Source organism: Ailuropoda melanoleuca, chromosome 1 (assembly GCF_002007445.2).
Source record: "Ailuropoda melanoleuca isolate Jingjing chromosome 1, ASM200744v2, whole genome shotgun sequence".
Classification (NCBI taxonomy): Eukaryota; Metazoa; Chordata; class Mammalia; order Carnivora; family Ursidae; genus Ailuropoda; species Ailuropoda melanoleuca.
This window is the reverse complement of record NC_048218.1, coordinates 138,016,875-138,042,131: the sequence shown is the minus strand read 5'-3', so window position 1 is coordinate 138,042,131 and position 25,257 is coordinate 138,016,875. Positions and strand designations below refer to the sequence as shown.

Genomic DNA, 25,257 nt, shown 5'->3' with positions numbered 1-25,257 from the left:
ACCCCCCCCCCCCTGAAGTCTTCAGTTTGTTTCTCATAGTCCATAGTCTCTCATGTTTCATTCCCCCTTCTGATTACCCCCCTTTTCTTTATCCCTTTCTTCCCCTACCGATCATCCTAGTTCTTATGTTCCATAGATGAGAGAAATCATATGATAATTGTCTTTCTCTGCTTGACTTATTTCACTTAGCATTATCTCCTCCAGTGCCGTCCATGTTGCAGCAAATGTTGAGAATTCGTTCTTTCTGATAGCTGAGTAATATTCCATTGTATATATGGACCACAGCTTCTTAATCCAGTCATCTGTTGAAGGGCATCTCGGCTCCTTCCATGATTTGGCTATTGTGGACAATGCAGCTATGAACATTGGGGTGCATATGGCCCTTCTCTTTACTACGTCTGTATCTTTGGGGTAAACACCCAGTAGTGCAATGGCTGGGTCATAGGGTAGTTCAATTTTTAACTTTTTAAGGGACCTCCACACTGTTTTCCAGAGTGGCTGTACCAACTTGCATTCCCACCAACAATGTAGGAGGGATCCCCTTTCTCCACATCCTCTCCAACAATTGTTGTTTCTTGCCTTGTCTATCTTTGCCATTCTAACTGGCGTAAGGTGGTATCTCAGTGTGGTTTTGATTTGAATTTCCCTGATGGCTAATGATTTTGAACATTTTTTCATGTGTCTGTTAGCCATTTGTATGTCTTCATTGGAAAAGTGTCTGTTCATATCTTCTGCCCATTTTATGATTTGTTTATTTGTTTCTCGTGTATTGAGTTTGAGAAGTTCTTTGTAGATCTTGGATACCAGTCCTTTATCTGTGGTGTCCTTTGCAAATATATTCTCCCATTCCGTGGGCTGTCTCTTAGTTTTTTTGACTGTTTCCTTGGCTGTGCAGAAGCTCTTTATCCTGATAAAGTCCCATAAGTTCATTTTATCTTTTATTTCTCTTGCCTTTGGAGATGTGTCGTGAAAAAGGTTGCTCTGGCCGATGTCATAGAAGTTGTTGCCTATGTTCTCCTCTAGAATTTTGATGGATTCCTGTCTCACATTGAGGTCTTTCATCCATTTGGAGTTTATTTTTGTGTATGGTGTGAGAGAGTGGTCAAGTTTCATTCTTTTGCATGTAGCTGTCCAATTTTCCCAGCACCATTTATTGAAGAGACTGTCTTTTTTCCACCGGATGTTTTTTCCTGCTTTATCAAAGATTAGTTGCCCAAAGAGCCGAGGGTCCATTTCTGGGTTCTCTATTCTGTTCCATTGGTCGATGTGTCTGTTTTTGTGCCAGTACCATGCTGTCTTTGTGATCACAGCTTTGTAGTACAGCTCGAAATCCGGCATTGTGATGCCCCCAGCTTTGTTTTTCCTTTTCAACAGTTCCTTGGAGATTCGGGGCCTTTTCTGGTTCCATACAAATTTAAGGACTATTTGTTCCAGTTCTTTGAAAAATGTCCTCGGTATTTTGATCGGGATAGCATTGAAAGTGTAGATTGCTCTGGGTAGTATGGACATTTTAACTATGTTAATTCTTCCAATCCATGAGCATGGAATATTTTTCCATCTTTTTATGTCTTCCTCAATATCTTTCAAAAGTGATCTATAGTTTCTAGCATATAGGTCCTTTACGTCTCTGGTTAAGTTAATTCCAAGGTAACGCATGGTTTTTGGTGTTATTGTAAATGGGATGGATTCCCTAATTTCTCTTTCTTCAGTCTCGTTATTCGTGTATAGAAATGCAACTGATTTCTGGGCATTGATTTTGTATCCTGCCACCTTACTGAATTGTTCTATAACTTCTAATAGTTTGGGAGTGGATTCCTTTGGGTTTTCCATATAGAGTATCATGTCATCTGCAAAGAGAGACAGTTTGACTTCTTCTTTGCCGATTTGGATACCTTTGATCCCTTTTTGTCTTCTGATTGCTGTTGCAAGGACTTCTAGTACTATGTTGAATAATAGTGGCGAGAGTGGGCATCCTTGTCGTGTTCCTGATCTTAAGGGAAAGGCTTCCAGCTTTTCCCCATTGAGAATAATGCTTGCAGTAGGCTTTTCATAGATGGCTTTTATGAGATTGAGAAATGTACCCTCTATTCCTACACTCTGAAGGGTTTTAATCAGGAAAGGATGCTGTATTTTGTCAAATGCTTTTTCTGCATCAATTGAGAGGATCATATGGTTCTTGAGTCTTTTCTTGTTGATATGATGTATCACATTGATTGATTTGCGAGTGTTGAACCATGCTTGCATCCCAGGTATGAATCCCACTTGGTCATGATGGATAATCCTTTTAATGTACTGTTGGATTCTATTAGCAAGGATCTTGTTGAGGATTTTGGCATCCATATTCATTAGAGAAATCGGTCTGTAATTCTCCTTTTTGAGGGGGTCTTTGCCTGGTTTGGGGATCAAGGTAATATTAGCCTCATAGAATGAGTTTGGTAGCTTTCCTTCTGTTTCTATTTTTTGAAATAGCTTTAGGAGAATAGGTATTATTTCTTCTTTGAATGTTTGGTAGAATTCCCCAGGAAAACCGTCTGGGCCTGGAGTTTTATTATTTGGAAGGTTGTTTATCACTGACTCAATTTCTTCATAGTTAATTGGCCTATTTAAGAAATCTATTTCTTCCTGTTTCAGTCTTGGTAGTTTATAGGTTTCCAGGAAGGCCTCCATCTCTTCCAGATTGTTTAGTTTTTTGGCATATAGCTGTTGATAAAAGTTTCTAATAATCCTTGCAATTTCAATGGTGCTGGTCGTGACCTCTCCCTTTTCAGTCATAATTTTAATAATCTCAGTCCTTTCTCTTTGTTTTTGGACAAGTTTTGCCAGTGGTCTATCAATTTTATGGATTCTCTCAAAGAACCAGCTTCTAGTCCTGTTGATCTGCTCTACTGTGGTTCTGGTCTCTAATTCATTGATTTCTGCTCTAATCTTGGTCAACTCCTTCCTTGTCAGTGGGTTAGGCCTGTCCCTCTGTTGCTGTTCCAGTTTCTTGAGGTGAGAATATAGAAACTGCATTTTAGATTTTTCTATTCTTTTGAGTGAGGCTTGGATGGCTATGTATTTCCCCCTTAGGACTGCCTTTGCAGTATCCCATAGGTTTTGGACCGTTGTGTATTCATTCTCGTTGGTCTCCATAAATTGTTTAATTTGTTTTTTGATTTCCTGGTTTATCGAGTCATTCTTGAGCAGGATGGTTCTTAGCCTCCAAGTGTTTGAGTTTCTTCCAGGTTTTTCCTTGTGGTTGAGTTCCAATTTCAGAGCGTTGTGGTCTGAGAATATGCAGGGGATAATTTCAATCTTTTGGTATTGGCTGAGACCTGTTTTGTGTCCCAGAGCATGATCTATTCTTGAGAATGTTCCATGGGCATTTGAATAGAATGAGTATTCTTTGGTTCTGGGGTGTAGTGTTCTATATATATCTATGAGGTCCAACTCGTCGAGTATGGCATTCAAAGCCTTTGATTCTTTGCTTAGTTTTTGCCAGGGTGTTCTGTCTATTTCTGATAGTGGGGTGTTGAGGTCCCCTACTATTACTGTGTTCTTATCTATATGTCTCTTTATTTTGGTTAAGAGTTGGCTTGTGTATCTTGCTGCTCCCCTGTTGGGGGCATATATATTAATAATTGTCATATCCACTTGTTGAATACTTCCTTTAAGAATAATATAGTGCCCTTCTGTATCTCTCTCTATGGCCTCTAGTTTAAAATCCAGTCTATCTGATATGAGAATTGCTACTCCAGCTTTCTTTTGAGGTCCATTTGCGTGGAAGATGGTACTCCATCCCCTTACTCTAAGTCTGAATGCATCTTTGGGTTCAAAATGAGTCTCTTGTAGACAGCAAATGGATGGGTCATGTCTTTTTATCCAATCTGCAACCCTGTGGCGTTTTATGGGAGAGTTTAAGCCATTTAGATTGATAGAGATTATTGACAGATATGATTTTAATGATGCCATTTCTCTTTAAAGTCTTTGTATCGGTTGTGACTTGCTGCTCTGTATCACTCTTGGGGCCTTTTTACCTTTATAGAGCCCCCCTTAATATCTCCTGTAGGGCTGGTTTCGTGGTTACGAAATTGGTTAATGATTGGCGATTTTGGAACGTCTTTATTTCTCCATCAATTCTGAATGACAGCTTTGCTGGATAAAGGATCCTTGGCTGCATGTTTTTCTCTGAAAGAGCTTTAAAAATGCCCCCCCAAGCCTTTCTCTCATTCCAGGTCTCTGTAGACAGGTCTGACGTAATCCTGATACCTTTGCCTTGGTACGTGAGAAATTTCTTTGCCCTGGCCGCTTTCAATACTGTATCCTTGGATCTAATATTTGCGAATTGCACTATGACATGCCGTGGCGTAGGTTTGTCCTGGTTGAGCTTGGATGGGGTCCTCTCTGCCTCTTGGACACGAATGCTTGTTTCCCTTGCTAGATTAGGGAAGTTTTCAGCTACAATTTGTTCAAATATCTCTTCTAGACCTCTGTTTTTCTCCACCCCTTCAGGGATGCCGATGATTCTGACATTGGATCGTTTCATAGAGTCAGTAATCTCCCGTAATCTACATTCGTGGGCGTGGATTTTTTTAAGACCAGCTTCTATTTTCGTTTTTTCTTCTACTAACCCATCCTCCAATTCGCTAACGCGTTCCTCTGCCTCGGTGACCCTGGCCGTCAGAGCCTCTAGTTTTGACTGTATTTGGCCCATAGAATTTTTAATTTCTGTCAGATTCGCTCTCATTTCTGCCCTTAGGGATTCTATATTCTCAGCAACGCTTTCTCTGATGCTTTTTTCAAGTTTACTCATCATCTTGACCATTGTTGCTCTGAATTCCATTTCTGATAATTGGGATACATCCATATGTATTAATTCTGTGGCCGAGGCCAATTCTGTGGCAGAGGCCACAGACTCATTATCTTTTCTTTGCTGGGGGGGACTTCTCCTTCTCGTCATTCTGATGAAGAGAGATTGCAGGGTTGTCCAGAGCCCAAGTGTTGACTGGGACCCAGGCCGTGCGCCCTTGTTTTATAGAGATCTTAGGGATGTGGGCTTCTTCCTTAAAGAGTTTATTTATTTATTTGAGAGAGAGAGAGACAGTCAGCAAGAAAGGGAACCCAAGCAGAGGAGTGGGAGAGGAAGAAGCAGGTTCCCGGTGGAGAAGCCCGATGAGGGACTCCTTACGGAGCGTTGTGATCACACCCTAATCCGAAGACAGGTGCTTGGTGACTGCGCCACTCAGGCGCTCCGGGTTGTGGGCTTCTTGATTTTTCAGCCTGCCTTCTGGGGGAGGGGCCTGCCTGCCGGTACTCAGAAAACCCTGTTTGGGTAGAGTCTCTGTGTCCCTTGCGAGGGGGGATGGGGATGGGCACCCTGTGAGCCGGTATTTCCGGGCTTTTGTTCTCTGGCGGCTTTCCCTGGCGGTTTGCTATGCCTCTTCTGAGAGAGCAGCAGCGGCTGAAATTCAGCCTCTGTCTCAGAACAGAGGGATCGCGGATCGTTCTCCACTGATGTTCTGGCCACTTTAACTCTGTTTCTGTTGGTGCTGCTCAACCCTGCAGCATCCCGGGCTGTGCGCCCCACACCCGGCGTCCCAGCCCTCACTTCCAGGGCCGGCACGTCTCTGTCCTTTGTGTTTCCAACCCCGCCAGCCGCCAGCCGCCCCGCGCGGGCTCCCGGAGCTCCCCGTCTCAGTCTGGTGTCTCACGGGTGCTGACCGCGAGTCCGCCTGCTCCCCCGTGCAGGTGGCCCTCCAGCCGCCAGCCGCCCCGCGGACGCTCCCGGAGCTCCCGGTCTCAGCCTCGATCCAGTGAGCACACCGGAGCTCCGGAGCTCCGTGAGATGCTTGGTGGTGCACGCTCCCGGCTCACGGACTCAGTCTGCCGTTTCCAGAGTGCGGGTCCGCGGTCCGCCCGCTCCCCGGTGCAGGTGGCCCGCCAGCCGCCCTGCGCGCGCGCTCCTGGAGCTCGCGTTCTAAGTCTGTTGTCTCGCGGGTGCCGTCCGCGAGTCCGCCTGCTCCCCCGTGCAGGTGGCCCGCCAACCGCCAGCCGTCCCGCGTGCGCTCCCGGAGCTCCCTTCTCAGCCTGCTGTCTCAAGCGTGCGGGTCCGCGGTCTGTCCGCTCCCCCTTGCAGGTGGCTACCGCTTCCCGGCGCCCTGACACGGCGGCTCCCTCCCCCTTCTGTTTAGCTTCCGATATCTGTGCGCGGTTTCACGGCTCCCCGCTTCGTACCTCGATACTCAGCGCTGGAGATGTTCATTTGTAGAGATCCAGATGTATCTTCCTGCGTCTCAGGCTGATTCCGTGGATATTCCTGCTGGTCTGGTACCTATCCAGCTCAACTCAGGGGACCGGCTGAAAAAGGGGTCCCCTACTCCTCCGCCATCTTAACCCCAGGGAAGAACTTCTGACGTGTCTGTGTATAAATCTGTGACCCTGCTTTTCTGAATCTGAAACATGAACTGTGACATGAGACAACAGTCACAGAACACAAGATAATACTGAAGAAATCGCACTCCGACAACTCAAACTTCAAACCTCACTTCGACATCCTCCATGTTTTTGATTGAACAGTCATGTTTATATCATAGGGGTTGAATTTCTGATTGACTAGGTATTAACATGTAATAATAGCAACTATCAATTGTAAAATCAGTATGAGGTACTATGCTAGACATTTATATTGTTTAATTCTCCATTCTGCATCATATTGGTTATCCCCATGATACAAATCAGAAAACTGATACATAGAGAAGTTGTCATGTAGTCAAACTAACAGAACGAATGAATATACTAATTTGCCTTGCAGGAATTCTGTGCGGAAGGCACACATCTATGGAATTACTTTTAGTATTTCACAAGCATTTATGTATTTTTCCTACGCCGGTTGTTTTCGATTTGGCGCCTATCTCATTGTGAATGGACATATGCGCTTTAGAGATGTTATTCTGTAAGTAACTTTTTAAAAATGGTTACTCTATATGGTTTTAGGAGGTCTATGCAAAATTTGAGAGTAGGGCAAAAAAAAACCCCTCACTTGTTCTAAAATGAGGTCAGAGTTGAATCTACCATAGAAATCGGATTTTAATAATACTCCAAGTACAGTTGAATCACCCAAATGGACTAAAATTAACCAAGTTCATAAAAATGATCATAAACCGGAACTGTAGTAATACACAGAACTCCAGTCAGGAGGATAGCAAACTTCCCCATTGTACAGTGTAGGCAGAAATAAGTCGTAATGAGAAAACTGCTGGTTACCAAGGACTCAAACCAGAGGCTTAAATAGCTTGCTGTTGATCTGCAACCACAAGATGGCATTGATAAAGGGATGGGAGTGCATGACTGAAATCTGGCAAAGGCCTCTTCCCCTGACTGGCCTGGGATGACCCTGTTTGGTCTTGTAGCATCTCCTTTTTTCTTGGTTTCCAAGGCTAACCAGCAGTCTTTCTAATTGAGGCATTCCTCTTTTCAAAATATGCTAACGACATTCAATTAGGTTGTGCTCTTGTCTTGCCAAAGGGAAGCCATTCTTTTTAAGATCACTTGGCATATTTCTGCTCTGGTGGGATGATTTTAAAGTAGTAGTGGACAGCCTCTTTTCCGAACAGGGGGAGGACAAGGAAAGTGTTTTCATCCAAAATCAAAATAACTACGAAAAAAGTATATATGACCTTTATATCATTCAGGATCCCAGCAGGAAAAAAATGCCCCTTGGGATGGGGTATCTAAGGAGAGTGCTAAAAGGTCTGTTTACAAAGGTGTGAGAAGTGTTAAGGTAAGCAGTACCCAGGAGAGCTGCCAACTACCCAGCAGTTCCCAGCTACAAGCCACTAAGACCCTCAGCCTAAAGGGCAAGAGGATGGAAGGATTTTCAGAACCCAGCATAGGGGGCTTCTGTGGTCCTCCGAGCCGCACCAACCACAAAATCTAACAAGAAAGAAGCCAACAAAACAAATGCCCTCACCTCCTGCTGGTGCCTGTCATTGCCACACCCTATGAGAAGCCAGGGGACAAGGAAAAACTTTTTGATGCAATCCATGAAGGTCAGCGTCTTAGGCAGGGAGTGGGATGGTACACGATGGAAGTGGATAGGGAGCAGAAAGTGGTTTTGGAGGGCTACATGGCAATATCCCTGGGAAGATAACTCTGGGAGTTATAACTTAGAGTACTTGGTTGTCTAGAAGAACATCACTAAGGAAATGGGCCCTGCCTCTTTCGTTTTGTTTCTACCATTAAAAAATTAAATTCTGGATAACTGGAAGACAACTTTTTAATCTTTTATGTTAAAACTCAATTATAGGGCTATATAAGAAAGGCAGCAACATGTGGGTTGTTTATTGCTATTTTAAAACTTAATTTTTGGTAACCAACCTTAACCAAGTATTTAAGGGAGAGCCTTACTATACCCACCATTCCTGCCCCTGTACTTAAAACACATTTTAATATCTTCGGCTTAGAAGTTTGGGAAATGAAACATTTTCTCCAGTATTAATAGATAAAAAATTCCTCCCCTCCCCTTGTTCTCAGGGAGCTCAGGTGTCAAGAGTCAATAGCCTCCTGGAGATGGAGATCTCAGAACCTTAAGCCCTTCCTAAAAGATATTATCATCTATTTCCATTCTTCAAAGGGCATATCACTGGAAAACATAACTTTAGCTGAGGACAATTGTTTTTCTCAGGGTAGTGCCAATAGTTCCCTTAGTTATAAGAGAAAACTGAGTTGTAGTAAAGGCTTGTTTTCCCTAATACAATTTCTTTAGCTGCAGTGTTCAGTACTGAGCAGTACTGAGTGTGCGGTCGCACCGGAGAAACTACGAACAGGCAGCAGGTCCAGCCACTCAGTAGGAACCGTCACCCCTTGTCCAATGCTGACGAAGCCCCTCCAGCACTCGGTGCTCCAATGCTCTCATGTCCAGAAAGGACGGAACTAGTCACTAAAATTACTGGAGGTCCCAAGTCAGAGTCAGTTAGAAGCCACTTCCCGAAAGAGAAGAATAGTGGAAAGTTACAGAACTCTGGCCTCCCCTCTAGATTTCCTTGGTTAATGGAATTTCACGGAAATGTGTGGGTGGTTTTGGCAGGGGGTCGGTGGAGGGGACGCCTGCAGGAGGAGAGAACATCGACACTGGTGAGCGGTAGGTCTTTAGACTTTGAAACATCACAGAGCTAATCACAAGCCAAGCTTCTCATTCCCCTACTTCTGTCCAGGGTGTTCTCGGCAATCGTGTTTGGTGCAGTGGCTCTAGGACACGCCAGTTCCTTTGCTCCAGACTACGCGAAAGCCAAGCTGTCCGCAGCCCACCTGTTCATGCTGCTTGAAAGACAACCTCTGATCGACAGCTACGGTGAAGAAGGCCTGAGGCCTGTGAGTTCTCTGCTGCCTGCTGAATGCTTGATTAATGTTTCCTAAAGGTTTGCTATCTGCTAGATGATCACCACAGGAAAACCGTCATGATTATGCTGACCTATATTTAGCTTACTCTGTGACATTCACAGGCCAACATTCTCAACATTTTAAAGTTTCAAATGGGGGGGGGGCACCTGGGTGCTTTCGTGGGTTAAGCATCTTTCTTCGGCTCAGATCATGATCCCGGAGGCGCAGGATCAAGCCCAGAGTCAGGCTCCCTGCTCAGCAGGGAAAGAAAGCTGGTGCTTTCTCTCTGTCAAATAAATAAATAAATAAAATCCTTAAAATAATAAATACAATTTCATAGGGGATTTCAAGGCTTCTGAAGTTGAGCACATCAAAAAGTAAAGAAAGGGGTGCGTGGCTGGCTCAGTCAGTGGAACATGTGACTCCTGATTTTGGAGTCATGAGTTCAAGCCCCACATTGGCATAAAACTTAATAAACTTTTTTTTTTAATTTAAAACTAAAACCTCCTGTATTGAATGAAAATCATAGTAAACTTTATTTTTTTTTAAGATTTTATTTGACAGAGCACAAGCAGGGGGAGCAGCAGGCAGAGCAAGAAGCAGACTCCTCGCTGAGCCGACAGCCTGGGGAGGGGCCCTATGCCAGGAGCCTGGGAGCACGACCAGAGCTGAGGGAAGATACTTAACCAACTGAGCCACCCAGGCGCCCCCATATTAATAAACTTTAGAGAAAAGTACTGCAGATGTACTAGAACTAATTTCCATGAAAAATGTTAATTATTTCTGCAGGAAGGTATACGTGTGTAACTCTGTAGGTAAAGGCGAATAGCAGTGCGGCTTTAATCACATTTTGTAATGACTGAGTTACAAGTGGGAAGATGGCTACTTTATTCACATTCAGAGCAATAATCCTATACTATCTCCAGAGTTAACACAGATTTAGATCTGAGTGTCCTTTGTATGACACAAGCTGCTGCATATATGAATGCACGAGCAGCAGGACGCGTAGACAGTTTTTCTGGGACTTTATCATGGATTTTCGTGTGCTGAGAAAATTCCTGTGCCTTGTGAATGAGCTAAAAAGGCAACCAGGGTTTGAGATAAGGGCTGCCCACTGAGACCTCAGCTAGACGCTGCACTCAAATTCCCAGGCCTTTGAGCCTTTTGGCCACTGGCTTCACTCTAGCCTCAGAACCATCACTTGGGAAATCTAAGTATTTGTCTAAAAGAACCAGAAATTGAGTTTAGATAACAACTCTCCGTGACTTTGTCTTAGTCTTTTATCCCCATCTCCTATCTTCATTTTCTATAACAACAGCTTGCTTTTAGTAGTAACCAGTGCCGACACTCAGACTGAATGTGAATTTTATGTTCCTTTCCTACAGTGTTTGGTAAAGTTTCTGTGAAATACTTATTCCAATAATTATCAGACTAATTGTAATAGTAACATTAAATTTTTTTTAAGGATAAATTTGAAGGAAATGTGACATTTAATGAAGTCGTGTTCAATTATCCCACGCGGCCCAAAGTGCCCGTGCTTCAGGGGCTGAGCCTCGAGGTGAAGAAGGGCCAGACGCTGGCACTGGTGGGCAGCAGCGGCTGTGGGAAGAGCACGGTGGTGCAGCTCCTTGAGCGGTTCTACGACCCAGTGGCTGGAACAGTGGTGAGCACACTTTAAGTTAGTAACCTGATTTAAGGTTTTATTTCGAGCGGCTAATAAACGAATATTCTTATAAGAGGAAAAAACCTGGACAAATAAAGGCCTATAATCCTAGTTGATGCAATAACCACATTCTAAAAAACCCAAACTGGTACCCGTACTCAGGCAAATATATGGGGACAGTAGGGTAGAACACCTGGAGTTTAGTATAGTTCAGAAAATGCTGAATGTGCAGCTAACCTCTGCCCTGCTCTGGGCCGACTGAGCCAGCCTGGTCCTCCTAAGTAAATATTCACTGCCTGCTTTGTAAAGATGAGCCACAGATTCTGGCCAGAATTCTAGACAGACAAGCAAGACAGGCTAGCACCTTCTTACTCCCTCCTACCTCCTTCTGCCTTATCTCTTTAACACTAAACTCAAGGCTCTTTGACTTTGAGCCTCATCTCCAGCCCTTTCATACTTAGCTTTGATCAGTGACTTTCTAGCACCTAGGTCCTGGCTCTCTGCTGTGAGTGAACTTTACTGATAATGCCTGCACCTCCCATCACCTTGGACTGGCACCCACTGACCAGGCCCTAGGAGTCCATTCCCATTTAGATGGTCACCAAAGTGTTAAACCTTGTATAGTTAGCTCTTTTAGTTAGGAAAGCTTATGCTTCCACTATTAAAACTACTCTGCAGGGATTAATACAGGCAAACCGGCTTGACAACACGATGTGGTAATACTATGGTAGAATTTCTTTCTTTACTGAGAAATCATGACTAATTGAACTTGTTTCTGTTCCTCCACCCAGAAGAAAGCTGCATTCTCAGTTGACATACCACAAGATTCCACTGTTCTTTGAGCTTGTTCACTTTGCATTGAACTCTTGTCCTCAGTGCTGTCAAAAAGAGAAATGGGAGAAGTTTAAGGCTGGTATTTCTCAGGGGAAAGACTGGTAGAGGTAGGGCAGGAAGTAACCTACTCTGAGAATCTGGGGCCATACTAATGAGCTTTTTTATCTGGCTGCCTGGAGGAGGGGATAAAAGTCAAGTTGAAAGGTTGGAGTCATTCTGGGAAGAGCAGATATGAGTAGGACCCCTAATTGCAGACTTCTTAGAAGCAGGATGGTATACTTCCCTGGAGCGGGGCACAGAAGGACAAAGAGGAATGTGGAAAGACAGGGCCAAATGGCCTATCATTTCACCAGTGAGATGAAGGAAGGATGGCCTAATCACCATAAAAATCTTTTTTTTTTTTTTTTTTTTTTTTGGCCTCTAACTGTAAGTGCTTAGAGACTGTGAGCCTTGGTCTTTCCTAAACCAATGATGCCCAGATGTCACAGTGCTCCAAATGGTTAATCTGTTAATTTACAAATTAGGTTTTCTTCTTTTTAAGCCCTTCTTATAGTTTGTGGACTTTGGTTTTCAGCTCCTAGATGGTCAAGAAGCAAAGAAACTTAACATCCAGTGGCTCCGAGCCCACCTGGGCATTGTGTCCCAGGAGCCCGTCCTGTTCGACTGCAGCATTGCTGAGAACATTGCTTACGGAGACAACAGCCGGGTTGTGTCCCAGGATGAAATTGTGAAGGCAGCCAAAGCAGCCAACATCCATCCTTTCATTGAGACCTTACCTTATGTAAGTTAACTGGTAATTTCTTGGGATGAAATCACAATCAACTACAAACTGTTTTCATCCTCAAAACAGGTCCTGAAGTTATACACCAGCAAAATCTTGTAAGAAAACTTGTCTCTGTAGTAGCACTAGGACCTTGAACAATATGCTGAACTGCATGATACCAAGTTTCCTTAGTGGCAAAGAAGAGTATCAGGCATCATGTCAACATCTTATAAATGTAGTGAGAGGCAAATGAAGTGGTATTAATTGTAGGTACAATATCTCTGGTTGCAAACTGGTGGTTGTGGGCTGCATTCAGATAGCAGTCATGTTTGATATATCTTTTATGGTGCTTGCATCTTTTTTTTTTTAAGATTTTATTTATTTATTCGACAGAGATAGAGACAGCCAGCGAGAGAGGGAACACAAGCAGGGGGAGTGGGAGAGGAAGAAGCAGGCCCAGAGCGGAGGAGCGTGACGTGGGACTCGATCCCACAACACCGGGATCACGCCCTGAGCCGAAGGCAGAAGCTTAACTGCTGTGCCACCCAGGCGCCCGGTGCTTGCATTCTTAATTATTTTTATTTTGAGATTGTATATACATTCACATGCGGTTATAAGGAACAGAGATTTTATGTACGCTTTACCTAGCTTCCTCCAGTGACATCTTGCCAAACTGTAATACAATATCCCCACCAGGATACCGACATTGATCTAATCCACTGCTAAGATTCAGACCGCCGGTTTTGCTTGCAATCATCTGCATGTGTATTTAGTTCTGTGCAGTGTTACTGCATGTGCACACTCACAAAGCCACCACCACTCAAGATATAGAACATTTCCTTGTATGTCTCTCAATAAAAATGAGACTTTAAGTAGGATTCGCAGTGCAAAAGTAAAATTAAATCATGCATCTAATACACAAATATATTCTGAGCGCTGACTCAGTGCCAGGCCGCATTTTGGGAGACGGGGCATACTGGTGTAAACAATGGTGAGAGACCACTGCTGCCTTCATGGGACTCAGAACACTCTGATTAATAAACCCAAGGTTGTATTGTGTTTCTCCAAGGCAATATAAAAATAACTCCAGTCAGGTCCTCTACCCAAGGTTGTTCTTTGGGTTAGACTATGAGCTTATCATGAGATAGAATTTACTTAGCATTTACCAAGCTCATTGTAAATAAACATAATTCTTATTAAAAAAAAATACAGAACATCCCCCCCCACCACTCCAGTCCCTCATGTTGCCTTGTTAGGGTCACACAAACACACACCCCCTTTCTTTTTGTCCTCACACCACCCAACCTCTGGCAACCACTAACTGTTCTCCATTTCAGTGATTTTCTACTTTAAGAATGTCATTAAGCACACATACAGTATATACCCTTTTGAGGTTAACTTTTTCCACTCAGCGTAATTCCCTGAAGTTCTTGTATCTATAGTTCATTCTTTACTTCTTTAGTGGCATTTTTTTTAGTGGGATGATTAGGATTGCATGATACGGATTTTGCCACAGTTTGGTTAACCATTCGCCTGTTGAAGTGTGTCTAGGTTGTTTCTAGTGTTAAAAGTAAAGCTGCTGTAAATATCTGTGTACAGGTTTTAATGTGAACCTGAGTCCTTATTTCTCTGGGATAAATGCCCAAAAGTTCAATTGCTGGGCCATATGGTAATTTCAAGTTTTCTAAGACACTGCCAACCTCGTTTCCCAAGTGGCTCTGCCATCTTACCTTATTCTCTTATGCCAAAGTACAATTGACACTTTCTCTGCCTCTTTGCCAGCATTTGCTTTTGTAATTCTGACAGATGTGCAGTAAAGCTCATTGTGGTGGATTTCCTAATGGAAAATGATGTTTATTTTATTTTATTAGAGAGAGTGGGGAGAGGTAGGGAGAACCTTAAGTAGGGCCCATGTCCAGCACAGAGTCTGAGGCAGGGCTTGATCTCATGTCCCTGAGATCATGATCTAAGCTGAAATCAAGAGTCAGATGCTTAACTGACTGAGCCACCCAGGAGCTCCTGGACATCTTTTTATATAGTTGCCATCTAGATTTCCTTTTTGGTGAAATACCTTGTTTTTTGCCCATTTTCTAATTTTTGTTGTTGAGTTTTGAGAGAGATTGATATGTATCAGTCCTATGTCAGATATATAATATGCAAATACTTTGTCCCAGTCGATAGCTTTTTTCATCCTTTAGTAGGGTCATATGCAGAACCAACTTTTTAATTTTCATAAGGTCCAGTATAACAATTTTTCCTTTTACAGATTTTGCTTTTGGTATCAAATATAAGAACTCTTTACCTAGCCTGGGCCTTCTAGGTCCTAAAGAATTTCCCCATTTTTTTCCCCTTATGGTTTTATGATTTTACATTTTAGTCCACGATCCATTCTAAGTTCATTTTTGAATATAAGGTTTATGGGTCACATTCCATTGTATTCCTTTGGAGAGGACATTTACTCTCCATGGAGTTTCTATGGTCCCCCAACTCTCCCTTGTTAGCTTGTTAGAGCTGCTATGTCTGAAGCCAAAGTGCCGTGAAGTCAATATGTATTTGAAAAATAAGGAAAAGTTAAGTGAAACAATTTTCTTCAGTAATTGGTAAGGGTGAGTACTCCTGCAAAGATGATTTGAAGCCACTAAAAGTGATGGCAGGGATCATCAGTTTTGTGCTATTTATCTAGCTTCTAAGGTTCTACTGAACTAAACTGAAATAAATCTTAAGTACTTTTATATTCTGCTGTAATTAGCCATCACACTTAAGAACTTTCAAACCCACCATTTTGGTTAGCCTTACTCACCCTTAACAGGTAGTCTTGAGTTCAGTCAAGGATAGGATTTGATTAATAGAAACACTTTGCTGATACTGGACTTAAAGAAATTAATTCACATTACTGCATAAGCCTTGTAGTACTTTTTTGGCTCTTTATTCATTCTACGCTTTTTCAGCCTAGAATGTTCTTTCTCAGATCTAGCTTCCCAACTTCCGTACAAAGGTAGCTTTCCTTCATGCATCTCTCCTTTCTGTTCCTACCTTATCTCCATAGTTTCTATTCACTTCTTCTGATCTTTCATAGCATGTTGAATATACCTCTCATTCAGTACATACTAGACCTTATACCGAATGCAATACATCCGGTTTTTCTCCTTGCATTACAAATTCCTTCACAGTTTTTGTATTTCTCACAGTTTTTGGTGTAAGAGAATAAACTAGGCTCCATGTGGGTCATATGAATATTTCACATTAAAAATTTTTTTTAAGATTTTATTTATTTATTTGACAGATAGCGAGAGAGGGAACACAGGCAGGGGGAGTAGGAGAGGAAGAAGCAGGCTCCTAGTGGAGGAGCCTGATGTGGGGCTCGATCCCATAACGCCGGGATAACGCCCTGAGCCAAAGGCAGACGCTCAACAACTGAGCCACCCAGGCGCCCCACACATTAAATATTTATTTCTATTTAATCTTTTAAGGATTCCAAACACAGGATCAATTGGCATTATGAGAATGGTAGGAATTGGGGAATTCAGTGCTCCAGTTTCTGTTGCAGAAGACCACGAAAAACTAAAGTAACTAGTTTTCTAGTTGGATTCTGAAAATGAATATTCTCTTAAGTGGAAAAAATATTAAATGGATTAGGTAGCTGTTATAGCGACTTTTGTTTATAAATGTTTTTTCCTATATAAGTACAACTGTCATATATTAAGTACAAGTTTATGCAGTATACCATTAGTAAAGTTAATCAAGTCCTAACCCAAAAAATTATGTCTAACCTGCAGAAATATGAAACAAGAGTGGGAGATAAGGGAACTCAGCTCTCAGGAGGTCAAAAACAGAGGATTGCTATTGCTCGAGCCCTCATCAGACAACCTCAAATCCTGTTGTTGGATGAAGCTACATCAGCTCTGGATACTGAAAGTGAAAAGGTGGGGCCTCTCTGCTCACATTCCATTTAATTTGTAAGATAAAAGTTTTTTTGGTACTATCAACCATGAAAAAAGTAAATAGAAATTCACTGGTTATATTTTAAAGTAAAAAATTTTCTTAATCCTTCCAGTATTTTCCAAATTTTGTAAAATCAGCTTGATTTCATAAGCAAAAAAAAAAAAAACCCATTCAAAAGAAAATAGCATACCTCATATTTTTTGTACATTAATCATGAAAAGCTGGAAAATAAGGAACTAGTAAGCTACATTTGTGGACAGAAAACTTAGATACTTGTGACTTAGTGTGAGAATTCATTTTTATAACTAAAGGAACTAATGACTATAATGCCATTTATGTAAAAATACACATGTATAATAAAGGGTAATGTATTTTGGTGTGACGGTAAAGGTTTAAGGTTTCTGTTCTGATTCATCATTAGATTGTCCAAGAAGCCCTGGACAAGGCCAGAGAGGGCCGCACCTGCATCGTGATCGCTCACCGCCTGTCCACCATCCAGAACGCAGACTTCATAGTGGTGCTTCAGAACGGCAAGGTCAAGGAGCATGGCACCCATCAACAGCTGCTGGCTCAGAAAGGCATCTATTTTTCCATGGTCAGTATCCAGGCTGGGACACAGAACTGATGAACTCTTATTATATCTTAAAAATAAATTCAAATGGTAACTTTTTCTGACTTAAACTAGAAATCTTTTACAAATCATAAAATACAGGTATATCTTATTCCATATCAATTTGGAACAGCCCATTTGGTGTTGATGTGATAGCATCTGAAATTTAAGAGTAAAAATTAATACCCTGTCTTGATGAGGTATAAAAACAGCAGCCTAGCTCTTGAGTTACCAGAAACATACAGAAATCAGACACAGAGAAACTTCTTATGGTCCTGAATAGCTGGGTAGATGACAGGATGGTTGGGGAACGATTTTCACAAGAACGGAAAAATACATTTTTTCCATTGCCTACTCTCTCTCTTGCTGACTTCCCAAATTCTTTTGGGAATAGAGGTTTGTTCGTTGTTTTTTTTAAATAAATGTGTTCCCAGCTTTATTACCAAAGTCCAAGAGGAAATGAGACTGCCCTTGGACAAGCTAACTTCACAGGCACACATCTGTTCCATAAAAGCAAAACAATACAAAACAAAAACCCGACCACATACCATTAAATAGCTCTGAAAATTTTAACTCAATAAAGATTTCAATGATCTCGACTGCAATCTGAAACACTGGAAATAACAATGAAAAGCTGAGGGTCTATAGCAACTCCACTACTTTTTTTCAGTAATCTTAGTTTGCCCAGAATGTTTAGAGGTCCCCCCCCCCCAAAAAAAGTCTGGGCAACCTTTAGCAGCTAACCACACTGAAATGCTTTTTCTTAATTTTCCATTTGTTTGTTTTCTTTATAATTCACTGAAGCAATATCAATTCTCACCACTGTCACAGGTTCTTTAGGTCAGTAAACTACCCAAACTAGTAGTTCCTCCATCTGTAACAAACCAGGTCTTACCAAAGATATTTTCAAATGATACCATGTGTATAGTGGACTACATTTCAGATGAACCAAGAGAAGAATGGGACAAGGGAGGGGTACATTACCTCAGTGACTCAGAAGCCTCTGGCAATTCTAACTCTCCAGGTCTGGGGAGAGGCCCAGAAATCTGTTAAAAATGATCTGGAATGCTTTTTACCTTCAGGCAGGTTAGGGAAACAGGTAAAGTATCACAGAAGAGGTTTCTCTGCAGGAAGTGAACACTTTCTAAAGTACCCATGTCCTTAGACATTATTTAAAAACAACTAACCGAATGATTCTAAAAGCCACCACAGTGCAGTCTATTAAATTGTACTGGTGAGGAACAAGGTCCACGGTATAGAATGGAAAGAAGAAATCTGTTGGGGATATATCAAAACGCCACAGAAGCCAACTCAATGTTTTCACAAAGAAACAATAAACCAGACTTACCATAGTCAGAAGACAGGAAAATTGAAAGGATTTATACAGCCAGTAAATACACTAAAATCTTGATGTAGAGCATTGCTATAAAAACAGCCCCCAGTAAGTCACAACACGCCTACTCATCTACATTTACAAAATAACTTTGCTGTTTCTCCTATCGAGACGACACTCTGCCCCCACCCCTTGAATCTAGACTGCTGTTGCAACTTTTCTTCAATAAAGTGCAAAGTAATATCCTGTGACTTCGGAGCCTAGGCCTCAAGAGGCCTTGCAGATGCTACCTTTCTCTCTCAGAACACTCCCGTTGCCAAGTACCTAAGTCAAGGCTAGAATAGTGAATAATCAGAGACCATGTGGAGAGAGTCCCACGAACCAACTCCCCAGGCGGCAGGTGAGGCATCTTCAACTTTACAGCCTCAGTCTGGCACCCTGAGGAATGCAGCCGCATAAATAAACTACAGCAAGCCCAGAACTATCCAACTGGCACAATCCACTGACACAATCATGAGAAATAATAAACTGATTTAAGACAGTAAGTTCTGGGTCGTTTTTTACACAGTAATACATAACTTCGAACAGAAAGTATAAGGTGAAACAGGAGTAGATTAGTTATCCAAACACCAAACAAGAAGCTACATGATTGAGAACTTTATTTTCTATTTTGAACAGCAGGAAAAAAAACCTGTAAAATTCTGAGAATTTGATCCAGCAATCTTCTTCAAGTCACTAAGTCTAATTTTAAAAATAAATGCTTTAATTTTATATTCAAAAAAACTACAATATACTATAATGAATTTTGTTAGGATTTTTCTGTGTGTGCTTCGGAGTATAAACTTCCCTGTAATTGTTCTGTCCAACAGAAACTCTACTTTTCAATTACCATTAAATTGTAGTGGTCTTTTCCATCAAACATAGTAGGCTTGTATCCCTGTGGTGAATGTGGAAGGCAACGATTTCAGGGAAGTTAACATCTAATCATGTATTCCATACCCTTTGGCAACTAGGAAATGTTAAAGTGCTTGACAGACCCTACAAGGATGTTGAGAGAGAGGATTTATAATCTGTATATGTTACCAACAAAAATGCTTCCAAGTTGGAGTAAGACTTGCATCATTAAAAATTGCAGATTTGCATTGTTGAGGCTGATCTTCAACTTTTGCTTAGTTCTCTAGCTCATTATATCAGTGTGCACTGCTACTGCATCACAGGAAGCTTCAAAATCATTTTTAATCTCCCATGTGAGAATAAACTTAGCATGATTCTACTAATTTCTACATTTAACAAGTTTCCTTTAATATGCCTTCCTATCTCCCATCACTAACCCACTCTCCACACAGTTTAATATTTTTATAAATGCTAAATAAATTATTAGTCTCTAAAGATGAGCAGTGTTCATCAACTGCATCATATCATGGCAAGCCTGAAACACCAGCAGAACTAGCTTTTCTGCATCAGTCTCTGGACATGATTTCCAGGCTGAACAGGCCACAGCAAACCTGTGAAGCACAAATAAAAAATGAGTAAGTACTACGCAAAAATCACAACACAAAGAGGCTCCAAATGGTGACGATGAATACAGCCATGACCTTTACTCCATCTAGCAATTCACGTATCAAGTGTGAATTCTTACTGACATTAGGTAAATGTAACTGGACACAACTGAAAGTAAAGCTGGATGTATACATAATGCTAGGAATACCTAATCTGTGTGACTGGAGACTAAGAACAAAAGGGAACAAAAAATTAGCCAGAGCTCAGGAGTGCTCTGGAGTAAGGTGTTACTATGTTCAACCAACCCACCCACCTCTTCCTAAAAACAAGAACAAAAAACCTTCCTAACATTTCCTAATGTAATGAGTTAGAGGGTGAATTCATGGCACTGTTTGCAATGAAACTTGAACTATTTTTAAAGAATATAGCACTTAAAGACAGTTCAAAAAGAAAAAATTAGAGAAAGGGTAAGAGGAGAGAAAAGATGTTTCTAGAAAAGCCAGACAGAAACTCTCTTGGGACAAGTCATGCCTTCCACCATCTCCTTCTAGATTCTCCTGATTAAAACAAAAAAAAAAAACAAAAATAAAAACAAAAAAAAAAACAAACAGAAAAACCCAAAAAACCCCTATCTGGCAGTTCTAACTCTCTGGAAACTAGCCTTTCCCCTTCCAAACAAACACTCAAATTTTCATAGCAGACTCCATGAAGCATAAATTAAAATCAGAATGCTATTGTACAATGTAAAGCTTGTGGATAATCATGCAATGTTCACATCATTAAAAAAGACAGTGAATTAAAACTTCAAGATGTACTTTCGAGTAAGCAGAATGAAATAAAAATATGCTCTGGCCCAGCGTATAATGATACAACCAAGGTCTGACTGGATTGTATCTGCTGAAACGTATGTAGGAACCCAAAGAAACTTCTGCCTTGTTTTCATCTAGTGATTCATGGTCACTCATCATTTTCCAGCTACTCTGTGCGTATAATTCTCAAGTACTTAGCAACGTCTAAATATATTTCTTTGCAATGATTAACAACTCTAAGTACTGAATTTTTAAAAATTCAGTTATCTAAATTATAGAAAGAAAGCTTTCCTACACAAAAGAACGTACACGCCAATGAAGAGAAAATTTGCTTCTTAAGCATTCAAGTTATGTTATTTTTGCCTATAAAGCTGGTCAACAATGATTTATGATGCCTAGAGCTTGCAATGATGTGATGAAAGGAGGAGTATATAATATTATACATTATTTGTAATGATGAAAAGCTGAAAATAGTAGGGAGTAGTTACATAAATCATGAAAATCTGTAAAACATCATTCAACCATTAAAACATCTCAAAGCATATCTAACGACAGTGGAAATTGCTTGAAATAATGTTAAGTGGGAATGAATTTCCCAAAAAGGACACTAAAATATTTATAATGTGACCTAAATTTATAGAAATTATACACTATATGCATTATAGATTAGAAACATATTAACAGTTTGTGTCCTGTAAATGTAAATGACTGTTCTTTTATTTTTTTCATTTTTTTATAAATTTTTATGAGCATGCAGTACATTTAAAATAAAATGCTATTTCAAAAATAAACCAATTTTCTTTAAAGACATACAATTTTCAAGTTTAACAATGAATGAAAAACCCTTTCCAGATAGCTTCCACATATTTCATTTAGAAACTACTTTGTATGTATTCATTGTAATGACTGATGTGTACCTCTAGTCCTGATCTCTTTTGTGAGCTTCACAGTCATGTAACCATGTGCCTACTGACACATCCTTTCATATATGAAGATAATACACTCCTCATTAGATGAAATCTAAGTCAACATGTATAAAACAAAATTCTTAATCCTACCCTAACATGCCCCCAACCACAATCCTCCCCTAACTTTCTCCATCCCAGTAAATGCTACCATCAAAATCACCAATTCATCAATAAGTCACGTCCGAAATTGCTCTCAAATCCCTCCACTTTTCTCCATCTTCATTATCCACTGCCTTGTTTAGCTTATCGTTTGTGCTTACTGATTTCCCTCCTCTCATTCTTGCTCATATTACTGTCCACCTTATTTACATTCCATATAACAGCCAAAAGTCCTTCATACATGCAAATAAAGCATGGGTACATTTCATGCTTAAAAACTGATAAAATGCTTCCCATTATCCTTAGGAGAAAATCCCAACGCTTCACCATGTCACAAGGCCCTATTATCAACTGACCACCCCAACCAAATCAGTGTCTCCAGAAGTAATATTTTTAAAGGTCTCCAGATGATTCTAATGTGCACTCAGAGTTGAGAATACTGTCCTCCAAGATGTAGCTCCTATGTACATCTCTTCAACATCTTCTACCACCCCCCACCACTGCAATTTAATTGCTAATTTATAGCCATACTGCCTCTTTCTGTTTATTATAAACGTCAGGCCCTTTCCTAACAGGACCATATAATTATGTTCAACAACAAAGTCATTGTGAAAATGTACTGAATTCAACTTATTGACAAGGCATGGTTACAGAACTAGGGATACAACAACAAACAAATCAAAAACCCTGTTCTTATGGGCTTATATTCTAGGAAGGGAAGAAACATTAATATACCAATAAATATGCATACCCACTGGATGGTTATTAAGTGTTACAAAGAAAATGGAGCAGGTGAGGGGGGCAGGGAGTGCTATTTTAGATCATCAGAGGAGGCCGCCCAGATGAGCAAATTTTAAGCAAATACCTATATGAAATAAAGGAGAGATCCTTGCATATATTTCAAGGAAGAGTACGAGGCAGAGAAAATCATAACCGCAAATCCCAGAGGAGGGAGCTCGCTTGCTATATTCAAGGTACAAGAAGACAAAAGCGGCTGGAGTAGAGTGAAATAGGAGTGGAGCTGTAGAAGATAAGGTCAGAGTGGTAAGTGAGAACCTGATCATGCAGGATCTCATAGGAGGACTTTGGATTTTACTGTGAGTGAAACAAGAAACTCCTGGAAAATTTCGAGGGGAAGGGCATTTTTGAAAGGGGATCAAGGGCTTTTGTGTAGACAGCGTTCTACAGGTACGGAGAGGGTGAGACCACAGGAGAACCTACTCCAACAACCTAAGTGGGAGAGGGGCTGGCTCGGCCTGGGGGCAGCACTGGGGACGGCTGGTGATGCTCAAAGTCTGCAGAGCTGTATCCTTGGCTCTTCATGTGATTAATTCCCTCTCCCCATCACCATCGCAGCCTTGCTGGCTCTCTCTGCCCACAGTAAATGAAGCAATGCTCCAATCCTGCCCACAGTTTGTCTCTATTACCACATTAACTTACTTATTTTCTTCACAGCATTCATCACTAGTTATCTTGCTTGTTTGCTTCTATTTTCCCAAGTAGAAAATAAAATCTTTAAGAGAGAAATCTTGTCTGTCTTGTGTCTTTAGTACCTAAGAAACAACAAATTCTCACTACGTACTTCCTGAATGAGTGAATGGAAGTTCTGCCCCAGGATCAGGACTTTTTCTAAAGTCAGACAGCTGAGGTGTGTCTGGCTGGAACTCCTGTCATTGCACACAATACAATATCCATACTTGTCAGGAAATATGTTAGAATGCTTACTTTTTCTCTGCGTCTGATGATAATTTTAGACCTCTGACCCTTGATTATGAAAAAAATAGATCTATGTCTAACTTCTGTAATTCACCCTTTAATTTGTACACTAATGTACATAAAATGAATATTATGGGAATAGATAATTTAGGACTTAGATGCTAACAAATACAGGTACCACTGGTATAACAGACTATATGCACAGATGACACTTGACATAGAGACTGATGATAACATTTTGAGTAGTAACATTGACTATAAATTCTTTTAAAAAGTTAAAGTATAAAAACAATACATTACACACTGAAATGTGTCATACATGTGATCATCCTAATTTTTCCCATTCCATCTGAAGCCTCCACGCATACCATCTATTCACACAGTGCTAAATGTAGCCACATTGTTTTTTATAAAGCCCCTCACACTCTCAAAGACCCTGAGAAGAGATGGCCCGACTATGTGAATGAGGACCTCCTGAGCCTTTCTACCAATTTCATAGTACCTTGTTCTCCACCTACCAGGTTATGGTACTTTCTTTCTCACTCTTTCCACAAACCTCATACAACACAAATGAAATGCACCTGAACTGGTAAAACATTTTTTTAATATAAATTAATTTATCTAGTCTCTTATATTGGTCACATCAGTACTATCTAGGACTACATAAACCACCACATATTTATAAGCAATCAAATTTTATCTGAAGTTAGCATAAAACACCTTGGATGGAACAAACATGTTAATATGTGTACTGGGTTTTGAGGATAATGATGGTATGTCACTGAGTCAACCTGAAATGGTGTTCTGCACAAAACACCTAAAAGGACTGATTTGCCAAGTGTCCCAAAAATAGGACAGAGAAACAAACACACATTAAATGCCTAACAGCCTTACCTGTCATCTCCGATATGGTAGAAAAATCCATAGCCATTGTGGACCATGGGAACCACCAGTCCCAGGATTTTTAAATAACCAACCAGACTTGTTGAGAGAACAAAGTTTCCACCTCCTCCACTGTGTGGCATAAAGAGAGGTTATTTTACTAGGCTTTCAGAAACTTATATTGCTTCTAAAGAGCTTTTAACCTTCAGAAAAAAGGATCTGATGGATCAAGTTATAAAACACTACATTTTATTACCTTTTGGAGAAAAGTGGGTCTGTAAAGAGTTCTGGAATAGGAAGACCTTCTTCTTTTGCTATGAGTAAAAGACCTAATAGATGACGGTCAAATCCTGCAATGAAGCCACAAGTATGAAGGTAGAAAAAAATTTTTCGACATGAATTTTTTTAAAGTCAGAATAATTCCAACGTAAGTACCTTTTCCAGCTGAAAAATCTTTCATCATTTTATTATGTTTTGCAAAAGCCTGTAACATCTTCTGTTGCCTCTGAAGAAGCTGTGTTAAAAATCAAGACATACTTCAGTATACCTACAGAAACCAAATTTAAAAAACCCTTAATTCAACATAATTAAACATAACTTGGGTAATCTGAGAGAGAAAAGATTTCTAGAAAGATGCTGAGACACACGCTTCTATATATTTTCCTAGTTCTACTGCCTTTTCTTTCCTATATTGCCTTCATCTTATTTCTTTCCAGGAAAGGAAAATAGGAACTTGTGGGCAGCACTGAAGTGATATTCGTAAATGTAAAGAAAGAAGCAA

At 40.7% G+C, this 25,257-nt stretch overlaps 2 protein-coding genes across 6 annotated transcripts in view; one reads left to right on the top strand and one right to left on the bottom strand.

Moving 5' to 3' along the window:
* The window catches only part of ABCB4 (ATP binding cassette subfamily B member 4), a 70,269-nt gene extending 53,051 nt beyond the window's left edge, over positions 1-17,218 (top strand). Inside the window, 6 exon segments of the mRNA XM_034667274.1 lie at positions 6,791-6,931; positions 9,192-9,348; positions 10,823-11,020; positions 12,429-12,635; positions 16,394-16,540; positions 16,981-17,218. Of these exon segments, the coding sequence (XP_034523165.1) occupies positions 6,791-6,931; positions 9,192-9,348; positions 10,823-11,020; positions 12,429-12,635; positions 16,394-16,540; positions 16,981-17,184 (1,054 nt within the window). The 3' untranslated portion in view covers positions 17,185-17,218.
* CROT (carnitine O-octanoyltransferase) overlaps positions 6,926-25,257 on the bottom strand; it is a 62,404-nt gene continuing 44,072 nt past the window's right edge. The window contains exons 16-20 of one of the 5 annotated variants that reach the window (XM_034667281.1): positions 24,912-24,990; positions 24,733-24,826; positions 24,489-24,608; positions 11,840-11,898; positions 6,926-9,084 (exon numbers count right to left, since the gene is read on the bottom strand). In XM_034667281.1, the coding sequence (XP_034523172.1) occupies positions 9,011-9,084; positions 11,840-11,898; positions 24,489-24,608; positions 24,733-24,826; positions 24,912-24,990 (426 nt within the window). In that variant the 3' untranslated portion in view covers positions 6,926-9,010. Of the gene's footprint in view, positions 9,085-10,874; positions 11,010-11,839; positions 11,899-17,212; positions 20,008-23,318; positions 23,432-24,488; positions 24,609-24,732; positions 24,827-24,911; positions 25,024-25,257 lie in introns of those variants that run through there. The other 4 variants (XM_034667289.1, XR_004627415.1, XM_019809978.2 and 1 more) reach the window with 4 other exon arrangements.